General features: G+C 37.4%; 1 protein-coding gene across 1 annotated transcript in view; it reads left to right on the forward strand.

The window, feature by feature from the left end:
* Positions 1-17,883, forward strand: part of LOC308665943 (fatty-acid amide hydrolase 1-like) — a 32,834-nt gene that overhangs the window by 3,924 nt on the left and 11,027 nt on the right. The window contains exons 4-13 of the mRNA XM_081324333.1: positions 1,060-1,193; positions 3,833-4,039; positions 4,594-4,634; positions 6,422-6,546; positions 7,226-7,351; positions 8,357-8,454; positions 10,893-10,992; positions 11,608-11,648; positions 13,827-13,866; positions 15,927-16,035. Coding sequence (XP_081180459.1) covers positions 1,060-1,193; positions 3,833-4,039; positions 4,594-4,634; positions 6,422-6,546; positions 7,226-7,351; positions 8,357-8,454; positions 10,893-10,992; positions 11,608-11,648; positions 13,827-13,866; positions 15,927-16,035 — 1,021 coding nt within the window. The remainder of the gene's footprint in view (positions 1-1,059; positions 1,194-3,832; positions 4,040-4,593; positions 4,635-6,421; positions 6,547-7,225; positions 7,352-8,356; positions 8,455-10,892; positions 10,993-11,607; positions 11,649-13,826; positions 13,867-15,926; positions 16,036-17,883) is intronic.

Below are 17,883 nucleotides of genomic sequence, written 5' to 3' on the forward strand. Positions count from 1 at the left end.
CCAAATCCTGCTGTCTTTTACAAAATCTTTATTTTATTTATTTGTTACATTTTTAAGTTGCCCATTTCCCCTCCAAGGTGACTTTGGGCAGCTTAAACCCTTTCTAACAGGGCTTGGAATAGGGTGATATGTGAGCCTGCAAACTGTAATGCTCTAGATTTTTTTTTAAATTTCCATTGTTGGTTTCTTGTATGGCTTTAAGATGTGTGTTTAAATTTGTGAGTGGTTTTGCAATTAGACAGCTTTTAAATCAAACAAAAATCCATGTTGCATGTTGTGAGGGAAATCAGCTATATCTTAAAAATGTGCTAGAAAATGTGTTTAGATCTATGATAACCAAAATAAAATTTACCTTATGCTAAGGCATGTTTCACAGCAGTCTTAACATTGATTGCTGTCTGCTAAAACATGTGAAGTTCTCTGATACCAACTGGGTTACCACATCTATTACTAATATAAAAGGAAAGGGAGAAGGGAATAATAGGAAAAGTTAAAAAAAAACCAAAAATATATATAACATGACCTCTAACTTTTTCTAGTAAAGAAATTTTAATACAATAGCCTCTCTGATGAATAATACCAATACTTAAAATGCCTTATAAAATTAATACTCAACATTCAAAAAATATATTCATAATATATTCTTCACTTAATTTTAGTCTAACTTACTAAACTGACAAATATAAATAAAATTAAGACTCCTCAATGTTTCTCTAGTCAAATCAAATCTCGTACTCAAAATCCAAAGTCAAAACCTGATTTTTCTCCTTGCTTTGTAAGAAATCGAACAGTGGTCTCCAAGTTACAAGAAAGTCGTTATTTTTTTCTGATTAAAGCAGTCAACTTCACCATCTAGCTAGTTCTATATTCTATAAAGAATTTATCCTTGGACCTTCTGCATAATAATATTCTTAATGCTCCACAGGACAACTGATAGAAACATTACCAATTTATTGCTGCTTTTTAACATCTAAAACCCAGCATCACTGAATGATATCTGATGTTTCTCTGGGGAACCTGATTTTCCTTCTCCTCTTTGCATCTTTTCCCTCATCACAGGGCTCTGACAGTACTTTGGGCTTTGTAAAACGTCTCTTCCAGCCAGCAGCAGAAGACGCTGTTATAGTGCAGGTGTTGAAACATCAAGGAGCAATTCCGTTCGTAAAAACAAATGTTCCCCAATCTCTGCTGAGGTAAATCATGTATTTTTCCCGCCATTGTCCATGTTTTGATTTTTATGTACAGGTAATCCTTGACTTAAGACTATTCATTCAGCGATCGTTTGAAGTTACAGTGGCACTGAAGGAAGGGATTTACACCAGGCACTGAAGTTATAGCTCTTGCAGTAGTCTTGCGGCCGCATGATCAAAGTTCAGGTGTTTGGCAGCTCACCTGCATTTATGATCACAGGAGAGTTTCAACTCTCCCACCCACCTGTCTCCCTTTTGGGCCCTTGCCACCCTTGCTGCTCACCAGGCATGCTGTTACATGCGCTCCTGGTTTTGGCTTATGGTCACTCACTCACACAGTCCTGATTAACAGCTACACTCAAATCACTTTCACAGCTGGTTCTTTGGAATACAGTGGGACCCAGTGAAATTAAAATAAGAGCAAAACTTTTTTAGTAACAGCATATATTTGCCCTTTTTCTCTCATACACATGCATTCCTACACAGCTACCAGTACCCCTACCCCTGTCCTTCTCAACTAGGCTGCCAGGCACTAGTTAGAGGGATGGAAGCCACCAGGTCTTAGGTCCAAAGACAAAGAGTAAGTGGGCTTCAGGGGCCCTTTTGTCCCCCAAAGTCCTTGCTTTGTTGATTCATAAAACTGGCAGCTTACTTTTGCCTTGTTGATTTACAAGTCTAGTACCTGCTGATGGCACTTCAGGGGAGGGGGGGGAATGGGAGCATTCCACGTGGTGAAGCGCAACTTGTTTTGTCTGGTTCAGGTGACATTCTTTTATTACCTTAACAATTTCATTTCTTCTTGTCTATCTCCCAAAGAGATCTTTTAGACAAAATTCCTGGCTCTGTCCACCCTGCTTCAGCTTTAGGTATGTCAGCTTCAGCCTCATCTCACATATTCCTCCCCTAGGCTTTGAGTTTAAACAACAAATGCCACAAAATGGGGTTGGGATGAATTCTCTAGCCTGTAAATTCTCCCATCTGTTTTCAAAATTGGCCAGAGGGGACTATTAAAACAGCTTAAGTTGCTAGTAATCTTTTGATCACTATTTCTGCAACCTTTAGAAATAGGTATTGTTTCTGGGAGCTTACAGGGGGACTGTACACTAACATGTGTTCCACATTGGTTGCTATGGTCTTGGAACCAAAGCCTGTCAGTCAGAGATCTGTGAGGCAGATAGGACTACCGTGGAGATTTGTTTACCTAAAGAAAAACATGTAATAAGAAAAATTTCACCTCTGGTATCCATCAGTTTGCTTAGGATCATTGTGGGTTAAAACAAAAGGGTAATTCCTCCCCCACCCCATATTGTCAGTCAAGACCCATATGTTTACCATAGCAGGGGGACAGTTCTAGAAATTGACTAAAGAGGTGAGATATCGTTTCTTTTTCTCCTTTAACTCTGGGATTGAAACTTTCTTTAAAGGTTCTCTTAATTGTTTCAGTTGATGCTGGATCAATGAAAAAAGTTGCTCTTTCTCCTTAACTTTCTTGTCATTTCCCTTTTTGATCTATGTCTTGCTTATTGATGTCTTTATAAAGGCTCCACTCGCTTCTTCAGCTTCCTAGTAGAAGCCCCATCCCATCTCTCCATGTTTTCTCCTCAATATCTCGGCTTTTAGCACATTTGCACACACGCACATCTTCGTTGTCAACTTTCTGCCCTTGGTTGCTTCAGAAATTCCCATTTCTGTGGTCTTCCCCTTTCCTTTCCCACCTGTTTTTTAACTCCTTCCTCCCCAGCATTCTTTACTTTTATCCTCAACACTCCCAACAGTTTTCCTTGCTTCTCACAAATCTGTTTCCAGAGGGGCTAGGTCTAATGGGTAAAGTCATCCAATTGCTCAATCTAAGTTTGTTCAAGGCACTGCAACCCCCCCCCTCCCCAGCACACCTTTTAAAGACTGATTGCATGTTTACACTGGTTGCAGTGAAATGGAGGCCATTGGACATGGACAAAGCAAATAGCATTACTGGCTCTGTACAAATTTGTTTGTCATCATCTGACTAGACTGTACTGTAGTGTATGATACTGAAGTGGAAGATTCAACTTGACCAAAGTACTAATATTTTCACCCGGATAACAATACCTCTTACCTCTTTTTCTTCCACCACATCCTTGGGCAGCACTGTAAGTGATAATTGTTAAAGCTTAAGGAAGCATATTTTTTTAAGAAATAGAAGACTTAATAATTGATTATGATAATCAGCATTTCCTCTTCACAATTAAAGAAACGTGGTTATTTTCTTTATGATTGAGAGAGATGCACTTAGTACTGCTCACTGTTCTTACTGACATGAGATTTGGAATAAGACGGCCAGAATTTTGTGAAATTTGAAAGTGAAACAGTTGAAATCTTGTAATTTGGCAGTCCTACAAAATTTTGACCATCTTTAAGATATTACAGAGGTGTATGTATACATGGGGCCCAGTGCTGATATCAGAAAAGATTTTTTTAGGCCTTTATACATTGTGGTGACTACTTGAAAAGAAAAGAAATCCTTATTAAGATACAAAGTGTAAATACCATTGTTTCAGATTAAGATTAAACCAGGGATATCGCATAATTTTGTAAAAAGGCTAATTGAATCACATTCTTAGTATTCCAAAACCAATTGCTGACAATATTCTTTGTCTTTTCAGTTATGACTGCAGTAATCCGATCTTTGGACAAACCCTGCATCCTTTGGATCACACTAAAAGCCCTGGTGGATCGTCAGGAGGGGAAGGATCTCTTATTAAAAGTGGAGGATCTATTCTGGGCATTGGCACAGATGTAGGAGGCAGCATTCGTATCCCAAGTGGCTTTTGCGGAATTTGTGGTTTAAAAACCACTAGCAACAGAATTAGGTTGCATACAAACCCTAATCCTTAAAATACAGAGTTTAAAATATGTGGATTATTCCTCTCAGATTCCTGATCTATTGTAACTGTATATCAGAGTTGCCAAGAATGGGAGAACTAATAAGTAATTGAAATACTGAAAAGTAATAAGTCAGATCATTGGTTAGGCAAAATCTTGTTTCATTCAACCTTTGTTGAAGGTTACATCTGTAACCTTATGTCCACTTCAAGTGAATTCTGTTTAACATCTGAATAGGCTGTCCTGTTTTACCCTACTGTTTACCCTAATCACAATGTTGTGAACTTCCAATGTTTTATCAATTATGTTTGAATTAATGGGGCGGTATATAATTCTTAAGTGCTATTGCTAGTCTAATAGGCTTGGCTGCAATCTTGGCTATTTTAGTTCGTATGAGCTAACCCTGTTCAATAAATTGAACTGGAAATATTCTCAACATGTCATCTGTGTTAAGGGCTGGAATGAGTTCAGAGAGGAATTGATGTTGAAAATTGTGAAGCTTGACAGCTTTACTAAATCTACTCTTTTGATGTCTCTATAGCAAAAAAGGAATTATTTCATGTATCCCCGGTCAGAAAGTAGGTAAGATACTATTATTTGATTAGATAAATGGGAAGTTTGTTTGACGTGAATAAATTATTCTTTGACATTCTTTTTCTGAGAAACAGTTTCATCAATTTCTACAAAGTTAATTTTGAAAATGTTGGAAGCTTTTCAAAAAAGTATGAACTCAGTAATCTAATGCTAGTAACAAGCATGCTATGTTACCTGAATGTTCTAGTGTCACTTTCTTCTTTAAAAGAGAAAGTTTCTGAAATTAGCAGTTGGGTATTGTATCAAGAACTTGCCAGGAAAGGGTTTGAGCATGTTGCTTAGTTGTTTCCTAGAGGGGTTTGTTTATTTATTTATTTATTTATTTATTTATTTGATTTATATGGCTGCCCAACTTGCAAATTGTAACTTTGGGTGACTAACAAAGGGTTAAAGTAGTCCTTAACTTGGGACCATAACTGAGCCCAGAATTTTGATCATAAGTCGTTCCAGTCACAAGTCAAGTCCACTACATGACAAGATTTGATTTTATGACAGTAAGTGAATCGCTGTGATTGTTGTGGTTGGCAATTCACTTAACAACTGCCTTGTTTAGCAATGGAAATTTTGGGCTGAATTGAGAACTACTTGTTCATCAGTGGGTTGATGTTATTTAATTCTCTGCCAGTAGATGGCCTCATCCAGAAGACTTCACAAAGTCAGGATCTATGGCTAGATCGGGGTAGGGAACCTTGGCTCTTTGATGGCTTGTGCACTTCAACTCCCAGATTTCCCGAGTCAGCATGGCTGGTTCAGGAATTCTGGGTATTGAAGTCCAGAAGTCAAAGAGCCAAGGTTCCCTACCCCTGGGCTAGATCTATGGAGTGATCAAGGACTCCCAATCTGATCCAGAGATAATCTAAAAGGTTGATCAATAACATCTCAGTATTGCAGACTGGTTTAACGGTTCTTCATTCATGTCAGAAGCAACTACAAATTGGCGACATATAGCAAATAAAATAGGTATAAAATAGGTCATAGAAATATTAACACATGTAAAACATATCTAGAATAAATAGGATTAAAACTGAATGACATTCGTTTAGTATCAGGCCGTGCTGACAGCATTTTCTCTCGCCAGCATGAGGTCTTCCTGTTGAAAGACATCAAATGTACCATAGCATTTGAGAGGGATTATTCTTCTGTAATGGTATGTGGAATTGACGTTGGGAGACAGGAGAAAAAGCTGCATGCTAGGCAGTGGTTTAATAAACAATAACAGTCTGAACAGGTGAAGGTGGAGAAAGAGTCTTAGAAGAATTCCTTCTTAATTTTTCAGCAACAGTTTTTCAAAAACCCACACAGTTTTTCAGACGTGTGGGTTTCTGTTACTGAATCTTAGTACTCTTGTTTGGTGCTTCTTGTCTCAGCTACCTCAAAAGGGCTGGCATCTGTCTGAAACTTGATTGAAAAGAGTACTGTTAAGCCCTTTTCATCCAGGGCTTTCTGGAGATGCAAACCCAACCACCTTCTCGACAAGATTCCCCTAAAAAAAGAAAAAGGTTGAAAATAGAGTAAAAAAAAAAGTCTTTACATTTACAGTATTCTTTAACTGTTTTCTGATATTCCATTGTATTAAAAAAGTTGCTCTTCTTATAGTGTTAATGAAAATGGGCAAGAGAGGTCATTCATTCTGAAAAGTAGGGAATGAGTTGGCTCTTTAGGAGTTAATCACTTTTTGTGAGCTTCAGTGGTTGAAATTTTCCTCTCAGATTTTCCCGCGTCCTAAAAAAAGGCTACTCTTGAATGCTTTCTGTTTACTTGTTTCTTACTTCCAGTTTCTGTGGGCGTGGGACCAATGGCGCGGGATGTTGACAGCCTTGCCCTTTGCCTGAAAGCTCTCCTGTGCAAGAAAATGTTCCATCTGGATCCCACAGTGCCACCTCTTCCTTTCAATGACCAAGTAAGATCAGTGATCCTACTAACCATGCGCAGATCTTCGAATCGGAAGAGGAACAGCTTCCTTGAAGAAAAACATGAACGTGCTTGCCACAACCATTACCACTCCCTTAAAGATGCTGTGGCTTTGCCTGGGCTCCATCGCAAAAGAAAAGTTGTAAAATTGGCGTAATCAGGATGACCCACTTTGCAACCAGCATGATTTAAGACCATAATTCCAAGCTCAATTATGATCATAAGTCGAGGATTACCTGTATCTGAAAATTCAGTCTGTCCCTTTTGTTTCTCAGCTATAGTGAACTAAATCATTCTCTCAGCTATGAAAACGCATTGTATGTTTGCCCACAGGGAAAAGGATATTTAAAGAACTAGCTTGTTTTTTTCCCCTTTGAATCTGGGTTAGTGTGCTCAGGCACTGACATCCTGGGTAACCATTTCACAATTTGGTCCTGTGCTTCAGAACTGTTGGCTAAAGAACTTTATTGGCTTAAGTATCCTTGTCTGTGAGCCTCTGGAGTTAAGCCAGTGGGTTGATATTTACACCAGCAGATAAAGAACTTGAATGATTGAGAAATGGATGATTCTGTAACTAATGCTGATTTATCCAGTGTGGTGTCCTGCTTTTAAGGCATCTACTATGATTAATTGTTTCGAAAACTTCTCTTGTTCTTCTGTTGCTCTAGGTTTATACCAGCTCACGTCCCCTCAGAATAGGGTACCATCTGACTAATTCCTATAGTATGCCAAGCCCTTCCATGAGACGGGCTGTGCTGGAAACCAAGGAGCTTCTGGAAATACATGGCCATGTGGTACGTATACTTATTAGTAGAAAGGGAAGTATGTGTCGTACCAAAGGGATGTCTGTTTCAGAAGGCAACATCAGGTGGTGTAAGTGATTTTTGTTGAGGGTACAACAGCAGAGAAGGAGAGAGCAAAACTTCACATAAGTGTTATCTGGAGTTTTCCCTCCTTCCCTGCTAACTCCACTGCACTGTAAAGGTAAATGTTCCCCCGCACATGCGTGCTAGTCGTTTCCGACTCTAGGGGCCGGTGCTCATCTCCGTTTCAAAGCCGAAGAGCCAGCGTTTGTCCGAGGACATCTCCGTGGTCATGTGGCTGGCATGACTGGACGCCAAAGGCGCACGGAACACTGTTACCTTCCCACCATAGTGGTCCCTATTTTTCTACTTGCATTTTTACATGCTTTTGAACTGCTAGGTTGGCAGAAGCTGGGACGAGTAACAGGCGCTCACTCTGCCTGTTATCAATAAAGGTTGGAGTTTCATACAAAAAACAACTTGGCTTATTTGGTTTTGAGTATTTAAATGCTGTATTCTGGTTCACTTTGCTTCATCTCTGTAATTTCCTTATTAATTATTATGCTAGTTTTGGGGTCCACCAAAAGAGTTTTTTAAAAAATTGATCGGATTTGCTTAACACAGGAGAGTCTTTATATATGGGATGGCCCTCAGATGGTTTCCAATTGGTAGTTTACACAGGACATCCATTTCTATTGACCTTTAGTAGAGTTGTGCAAGCCTTTCCCCAAGTATAAGATTGAATCGCATGAAAATGAATAGATTATCATTTTGTTAATTTAGAGCAATGTTTTTGAACTTGGCAACTTTAAGATGCATAGAGTTCAACTCCCATTGTCAGCATGCTGGGGAATTTTACGCATCTTAAAATAGCCAAGTTTGAAAAAACTTTGATTTAGAGAATTGGGAGTTTTTCTCAGTCATATTTCTGATTATAGTATTTCCCCCAATTAAAAAAAAATCACTCTATTATAAATGTTCTTTCATTTCTTTTAGTTGGTCCCCTTTGAGCCACTTCGCATGGCCCATGTTATGAGCAACTTAATTTCTGTGTCGTTGTTTGGTGATGGTGGTGCCACTTTCCTACAGTCTTTGTAAGTATTGCATTTTCTATAGTCTGAAGTATGTATGTGAGGAAATAAGAGGCTTACTTGGGACTGTGATTTCCTCTTCCCCTTTTCTTCTCTTGTGTTTCCAATTATTTTCAATAGGCGGGGAGGCAGGGCTTTAATATTTGTGATGCTGAAAGCTGCTATGAATGAAACATTTGGGACTAGTGAACTTCAGCTGTATGAATCTTTTTTCCCCTTGCTTCAAACAACAACATCCCTAACTTTGCTGGAAGATTTTATTATAGATCTAAAATACTACAGGTAGTCCTCACTTAGTGACCACAATTATAACTGGCAATTCCATTATTAAGTGCCACCATTGCTAAATGGAAAATCACATTACCATGATGAGCTTATGATGTCTCTTTACATTTGTCACATGGGAATCACTGCAGTCATGTGACTTTGACTTGTAATTTTATTCCTGCTTTATCTATTAATTTGGCTTGTTGGAAGCCAGTTGTATAACAGTGAATGATGATCACAAGACTGTGTGTCTCTGCAGTGATCGTAACTGCAAAGAGTGGTTTTCCTCCACCATTGTATCTTCAAACGGCCGCTAGACAAGGCAATTGGTAAATGGTGACTGCCTGTATGTGAAGGGATGTAATACTATATAAAACAGCCTTTTGCAGTAATACACCCAGGACAGTATTCTACAATGTTTAAATGGAGAAAATTCAGCTTCAGATCGCCATTTAATCAAACCTCATTTTTAGGATATATAGTGCTTTTAGTCCCGCTATTCCAGGTTAAAATTAAAAGCTGGGAATAAGATACAGAAATATCATACAAGAATTCAAAGTAATGTATCAATATAGGTGAAAGACTTAAATTGTGCAGTGAAACCTCAAATGGAACATTGCTGCCAGTGTAAGAGAAAAGTATACACAAATCTGAGTGAATATGGGTGCATAGAGAACAACAAGGAAATCATGAGAGAGAGGAGTGCGGTAGGTGAAAGTCTTGGGCAACATTTTATTTATTTATTAGATACATACAGGTAGTCCTCAACTTACAACCATTCGTTTAGTGGCTGTTTGAAGTTACATCTCAGGGGCTGCCACAAAGAGGAGGGAGTCAAGCTATTCTCCAAAGCGCCTGAAGGCAGGACAAGAAGCAACGGATGGAAACTAATCAAGGAGAGAAGCAACCTAGAACTAAGGAGAAACTTCCTGACAGTTAGAACAATTAACCAGTGGAACAACCTGCCTTCAGAAGCGGTGAATTTTTATTTATTTATTTTTATTTTTATTCCATTTATATCCCGCCCTTCTCCGAAGACTCAGGGCGGCTTACAAGCTTAGCAGTAGCCTTCATTCTATGTATATGCTTGCTCCGCTAGACGTTACAGCCATTTGTCTGAAATGGTATAGGGTTTACTGCCTGAGCAGGAGGTTGGGCTACATGACCGTCAAGGTCTCTTCCAACATCATCATCATCATCATCATCATCATCATTATCTTTATTATTATTATTATTATTATTATTATTATTATTATTATTAATTATTATTCACACTTATGACTGTTGCAACATCCTTGTAGTCATGTGATCAAAATTTGGGCGCTTAACAACTGGCATGTCTTATAATTGTTGCAGTGTCCTGGGGTCATGCAATCATCTTTTGTGACCTGACAAGCAAAGTCAGTGGGGAAGCCAGATTCACTTAACAACCGTGTTACTAACATAACAACTGCAGTGATTCAGTTAACTGTAGCAAGAAAGATCGCAAACACAAAATTCACTTAACTGTCTTGCTTAGCAGTGTAAATTTTGGGCCCACTTGTGGTTGTAAGTCAAGGATTACCTGTATACCACTTCTCTTCCAAGTATCCAGAGTGACATAGACAGTGTTCCTCTTCCATTGTGCTGCCCAACAACAGTCCTGTGAGGTAAGTTGGGCTGAGCCAGAGTGATTGGCCCCTATTTGACCCAGTGAGCTTCTGTTTCTCAAAGTGGATTCGAATCTGGGTCTTTTCCCAGACCAGTCCTTCTATAAATCAGTAATCGGTTAAAAAAAAAGTTTAGGATGAAGGTTAGAATAAATGGATAGATTTCAGAATGGAGAGGAGTAAGATTCTACATAAAGCCCACTTCTACCAAGTACACAGATTGCGATCACGTGACTGCGGAGTGGTAGCGCAACAGTTTGTGATAGCTTTATGGGCCATAAAGCACCCTTTTCAAAAACCCTCTAATTCCAGATTGTCGTTAAATAAACGGTTTTGGACCACCTATATGTCTGATTTAGTAGGATTTTTCTCTTGGTTTACAGATTAATCAGAATTGCTAATTCACATGGCAAACAGACATTTCTGGATGCCAGCAGTGATAGCTGATGCCTGAAGATAGCTTCCATTTTGAAAATTACCTTAGTATTTTATTTATGTACTTCGATTGTCTTGGTTGCCTTTCAGTGAAGGTGAACCTGAAGATCCAAATCTAAAGCGTACCCTGCTGATACTAAAATTACCTTATTGGATACGAAGATTCCTAGCCTGGATTGTCAGCCCAATAGTAAGTGATATCCATCTATATTTACCTGGAACAGAGTTTCTCAACCTACATTCAGTTATCTGTGCCTGTGTTATTGGCGAGTTCTAATGTGACACAAAGTTCCTATTTCAAACATGTCATCCCTATCAGTAAGAATTAAGCTCAAGTATAGCTGACTGTCTAGTTCCCTGCTTGGATGTCAGAGTTGTCAGCTAGTCACTTCAGGAACCTGTCTGATCTCCCAGTCACTGCCTTTTGTCTCCCAGTTTCTATGGCTGATGGTGGACTGAAACCTGAGTCTCCATAGTCCTAGTCTTGTTATTTTAACCACTACCCTACACCAACTTTGAATATTCTAGCTTTGGCATTCTCATAATTAATATAACAACTACATATTAAAGTGATGTAGGGTATATCAGGCTGCAGTGAAACAATTGTGCCTCCTTTAACTTCACCCTTTCAAATGGATTGGGACTGTTGTTCCCCAGCCAGGGAAAGCTAAAGAAATAGGTTGGTGCTTGTTGGGCTAGTTGTGTTTCATTTGAAGTGTTTCCTGAAGTATATAATGTTTAAGAGTCTTTACCACTTATTTTACATCAACCTCAATTAGGGCATTTTTCATTTATTTTTCCTTAGGCTGTTCGTCAGTCAATAACTTTGAGCAACCTGCATGAAAGGTAAATATTTTTGGGAGATTAAGGCCTTCAGCTCTTAATGTTGCCTTTGCCATAAAGTAAGCAGGTGGATTTTTTGCTTCCTGATTTTATAGTTCCTATTTGGATGGAATTAGTGATAACTATGCTTTTAACCAAGCAGAAATGATTGCACCTGAAATAAGGTTTTCCAGCAATAGTTCAACATAAAACAAGGATCTATGTTTTGCACATGATCCCAAAGAACTACAATTAACTTGTAGAGTACCACTTTTAGAGACTATTTATGTGCAGAACTAGCTAGAATGAATTGTTCCCATATATCCCAAAATGAACGCTACATTTTGTTTCTTAAAATATGTAAAAGCTCTGGGATGTCACAGAATAACTTAATATTATTTTGAATCTATTGTTTAGCACTTAGAACAGGGGTCTTCAAACTCGGCCCTTTTATGACTCATGGACTTCAACTCCCAGAATTCCTCAGCCAGCATGGGGGAACTATGGCCCCTTCATGACTTGTGGACTGCAACTCCCAGAATTCCTCAGCCTAATCACAATGTTGTGAAACATTTTGTATATTAATGCCAGTAAAGTTATCACTTTACCTATTCCTGAGATGATCGAGATATATATATATATATATATATATATATATATATATATATATATATATATATATATATATATATATATATATATATATATATATATATATATATATATATGGGACGCGGTGGCTCAGTGGGTTAGGACGCTGAGCTTGTCGATCAGAAGGTCGGCAGTTTGGCGGGTCGAATCCCGAGTGCCGCGTAGCAGAGTGAGCGCCTGTTACTCGTCCCAGCTTCTGCCAACCTAGCAGTTCGAAAGCACGTCAAAATGCAAGTAGAAAAATAGGGACCACTACGGTGGGAAGGTAACAGCGTTCCGTGCGCCTTTGGCGTCTAGTCATGCCGGCCACATGACCACGGAGACGTCCTCGGACAAGCGCTGGCTCTTCGGCTTTGAAACGGAGATGAGCACCGGCCCCTAGAATCGGAAACGACTAGCACACACGTGCGGGGGAACCTTTACCTTTACCTTTACTATATATATATATATATATATATATATATATATATATATATATATATATATATATATATATATATATATATATATATATATATATATATATATATATATATATATATATATATATATATATATATATATATATATATATATATTTGTTTTCTGAGGTTTTCGCGGTTGCCTGTATGTGGATCCTTGGTTTTTCGGGTTTTTCCCCGCGTAGAACTAGAGGTGTGGGCGCAACGTTTCGACGGAGTCCCATCCGTCATCATCAGGCTTTAGCTTCCTTCTTCTGGGAAGGAAGAAGAAGGAAGCTAAAGCCTGATGATGACGGATGGGACTCCGTCGAAACGTTGCGCCCACACCTCTAGTTCTACGCGGGGAAAAACCCGAAAAACCAAGGATCCACATATATATATATATATATATATATATATATATATATATATATATATATATATATATATATATATATGGGGAAAAATCAAACTAAGAATGGATTAAGCAGTATTCCCCAACCCACAATGCTCTCCTTCAGCCCATACATAGCCTATAAAGTCAAAAGGAATGGTATTTGAAAGTACAATATATGGAAAAATATATAAAAGTACAAGAAATATTTTAGAAAATGTCAAAGGAACCATGCACTACAGTGGTATCTTATGCTCTTTTTCTAGAACAAAAAATATTTTCCTGATTTAATGTTCAACTAAGAAACACATGGTGTTACCAAATAAGTATTTATCCAATACATTCTTGAGAACGCTAAACTGTGCAGGTAGTAATTGTTTAATGACTGCTCTGTTTAGCAACTGTTCACAATTGCAACTGAAGGAGAGCATTGTGGGTTGGGGAATACTGCTTAATCCATTCTTAGTTTGATTTTTTCCTATATATATATATATATGTATATATATATCGATCATCTCAGGAATAGGTAAAGTGATAACTTTACTGGCATTAATATACAAAATGTTTCCCTAGTCCAGTGCCTAATGAGACTTCTGCCCAGAGGAATTAAGCCAGCATAGCTGTATAATCCCAGGTTGGGGAAAGCTATTACAGGTCTTGAATATAGGCAACCACTTCCATGCATCTGCAGTTCATTTGTTTTCTTTGACTTTTTAGGTCTGTAAAAGAACTTTGGAAAGTCCACGTGAAAGCTGAGGTAAATTTTCTTTTAGAATCTGTCCAGACTGCATAAAAACCTGGTATGTGTAAATATTTTCTGAGACAGAGAAAATAGCATGGTCTTTTTCAACTTCAGACCACAGATTTAAAGCATTCATTAAAAAAGTATTGCATTCTAGGAAAACCCAGTAAGTCTTGAGATCATTCTTTTGTAGTCTGATGCCTCCCAATTATGCTAGACTTCTCTATCTTACTTTCTCTTTAGCCATTGGCCATCTTTGAATAGGGGTGTTGGAAACTAAAATCCAATATATTTGGAGGATGCTAAATCAGTAAAGATGGCCTTGTTGCGAATGCTGCCTTTGTGGATATTTCAACATGAAGAACAGCTCTGACATTTCCTGTTTGGGAAACTATTCTTTCCTTTAAATAATTGTTTTAAGTTGAATATCAGATGCTTGTGAACAACGATTTGTGGTGTCTGGAAAATATCTTTTGTAGGGGAAGAGCAGAAGCTGAAATATAGGATAAGATTCTCTGTCCTACTATACAGCTACATAGACCTGTTTATTTTTTTTGTACTCATGTTGTTGCTCAATGAAATTTTCTGTGTGACAGAAATACTGATAGTCCTCACTTTACAACCACTACTGGGACCAGAAACTCCATGACTAAGTGGCATAGTCATTAAGCGAAAGATCACATGGCTGTGCTGGACTTTCATCATCCCCACTGTGGTTGATAAGTGAATCACCACAAGTGGTTAACTGAGACATCAAATTGCCGTGACTTGTAATTTCAGTGTTGGCTTCCCCATTGACACTGCTTGTTGGGAGCCAACTGTGAAGTCCACAAATGACAATCATGTGACCACAGGACACCGTGACTCATAAGTGCCTGCCAGTTTCCCAATTGCAGAACAAGTGAAGTTTGATCACGTGACTTTTGAGATTCTACAACAGCTATAAGTACAATTTTGTACTTAACAAGTTGCAATTGTGAACAGTTGCTAAACAGAGCAGTCATTAAACAATTACTACCTGCACAGTTTAGCGTTCTCAAGAATGTATTGGATAAATACTTATTTGGTAACACCATGTGTTTCTTAGTTGAACATTAAATCAGGAAAATATTTTTTGTTCTAGAAAAAGAGCATAAGATACCACTGTAGTGCAAGTTAGGCCATGGGTTCATCCGGTAGCCTCATCTCTCTGAGGTTATCACACTGAGGTCATTCCCTGCCTTATTAAATTTAGCATTTCTTGTAAGGGAATCCACTGCTGAGTTGATAATATTGGGGGGAGGGGATTTTCTATCCAGTGGCACAGTGCAGTGTGTCTTTTACTGTGGAGATGGGGAGAAAAAGACCAAATTTTGGACTCAGTACTTTCAGAAGGGAAGCCTGGGATCAGGTAGGTTTTTGCTTTAAGATCCTCAATTAATAATAATAATAATAATAATAATAATAATAATAATAATAATAATAATAATAATAATAATAAGAAGAAGAAGAAGAAGAAGAAGAAGAAGAAGAAGAAGAAGAAGAAGAAGAAGTAGTTGGAAGGGACCTTGGAGGTCATCTAGTCCAACCCCCTGCTCAGGCAGGAAACCCTATACCATTTCAGGCAAATGGCTGTCCAGTCTCTTCTTAAAAACCTCCAGTGTTGGAGCATTCACCACCTCTGGAGGCAGGTTGTTCCACTGGTTAATTGTTCTAACCGTCAGGAAGTTTCTCCTTAGTTCTAGGTTGCTTCTCTCCTTGACTAGTTTCCATCCGTTGCTTCTTGTCCTGCTTTCAGGTGCTTTGGAGAATAGCTTGGCTCCCTCTTCTTTGTGGTAGCCCCTGAGATAATCTAAGGAAGCTATTTGACATTTTAAAACAATCTGATTTAAGGGTTGAAAGAAGGAAAATACATTTACACTTAATTCCCAGGATACATGGTGTTCATTCATAAAGTTGTTGCTCAAACTCAAAACCTTTGCTGTGCTATCTGTCCTCTTGCCCTTACCAGATGCCGCTGTATTTCTGGATGCCAGGTTTTATTCATTGAAAAATAAAGGTAGTCCTGATATGTAAATCCCTCTCTTTATCACTAGGAATACTGCAGAGAATTCACTGAAGAATGGAAACGACTGGAACTGGATGTACTGCTTTGTCCTGCTATAGGTCCTGCTATTAAGAGTGGGTCTCCTGGAAAAGTATCAGGTACTTTTAAAAAAAAAACTTGGAAAGTGAGTTTCAAAAAGCACGTTGTTATCCTTTAGAACCCATGGTGCGTCCTATTCTTTTTCAACCAGACGTGAGTAAATCCTACGGCTGTGATGTGCTTTGATGTTGGACAAAAAAAAAATCATGGGTTAATGCAGGGGTGTGTGTGCAAATATGGTGCTTGTTTGCAACTCTTTGAACTAATGTACCTTTTCTATGGCTGTACTGTCACTAAGAGAAGAGGTGGCTGCTTTAAGGAGCTTGCAGTTTTGAATCTGAAGCACTACACAACCCTAATATATTCCTGTTACAGATCTTGCCACATTCCATCCTGGCTTATATAGTGAAGGAAAAAAAGGATTTGATGCCCTGCTGATTTTGTACATTTGCCCACTGACAAAGAAATGATCAGTCTATAATATTTTTTTTGTAATATATTGTATTGATTTTTTAAAAAAACATAATTCAATAATTGGTGAACAGTGTGTTGTCTGGGTTACATTTGTAAAACAATCATTAACAATTTCTATAATCCATATTCCACATAGTTGATTAGTTGATTTCCTCTTTCCTCAAAATATCCTCTTTTGCAAACATTGAATTAATACAATTCTTATTGTTTTTATAAATAACAATTGAATATGTATTTTTTTTCAATATTCCTAAAAAGAATAATCATATAATATTTCTTTTCTATTCAGTCATTCTGGTTGCCTTATCATAGATCCTGTTACAATCCTTATTTTAGTTTATTTCTCCCACCAAATTCTAGATGTTCTTACTGGTGAAGATTTTCACAAAAATTAATTACATTTACATTTACAAATTTAACTCAACTTTTTCCGTATAAGCCATCTCACAGTTTTACATTTCTTAAGAAATAGATAAAATGATGAAAAAAAGAAAGGAGAGCAAGAGTAAAGAAACGTAAGAAATAACATACTACTTAAAATATATATGCCTCCTAGGCTAATATATATTTATTTCATCAATTTCTTATTATTTTTAACCATAATTAAGAATATCTTTAATCTTTAAACATTCCATTCAATACATCTAGTCATCTAGTCCTTTAACTCTTATTCAAAACATTTTTTATCCATTCTAATTTTCTTAAAGTGAGCCACATTTAAGTATCTAAAACATTTCCTTTATGTAAGGCATTTCAACTTTTTTATATTACTTATATTAAAAAGAACTGAAAAGAGAAAAATGCGTACTATATTATTTAGAAAATTCATCCCCCTTAGAATAGCATATATATATACCATTTTTAAAATTTCTTTAACCATATTCAAACAAATGTTTCTTTTTAAAGTATTCTCTCTGATAACTCCCATTATCTATTTTCTTGGTTTCCACCTTAGCCTTTTTCCTTTGCCCAGTATCTTTCTTAATCAATGTATTTTGCTAAACCAAAAGGTTTTTCTGTACGTTCGTAAATATTGCTGTAGATATAAAAAGTAAATCAGTATCTTTGTTAGGGGCACTTTTATTGGGAATCTTTTTCCTTCTTTTTTCTCTCTGCTTCTCTTGTCGCTTTTTGTCTCTCCAGTTACAGTGTTTTCCCTGGTATCTCTGTAGTACGTTTTATTCAGTCTTTTTTCTTGTCCTCAAGTTTGTTTTGTAGTGTTGTCTTTTCCAAATCTAGTATTTCTTGTAATTTTTTTCCACTCGGATTAAATAATACTCCTTTGTTTTGTAGAATTCCATCTTTAATTCTCTATCCTCGAATTTATGTTCAGTCATTTGTTTTGTCTGTTCCTTCTCTGTTGTGTTTTCCTGAGGTTTTTTTTGTATAAAATTGAATTGGAAATGAGTTGATTTATATTTGCAAAGTTATTC

This window comes from Vipera berus, assembly GCF_964194415.1.
Source record: "Vipera berus genome assembly, chromosome: 3".
Classification (NCBI taxonomy): Eukaryota; Metazoa; Chordata; class Lepidosauria; order Squamata; family Viperidae; genus Vipera; species Vipera berus.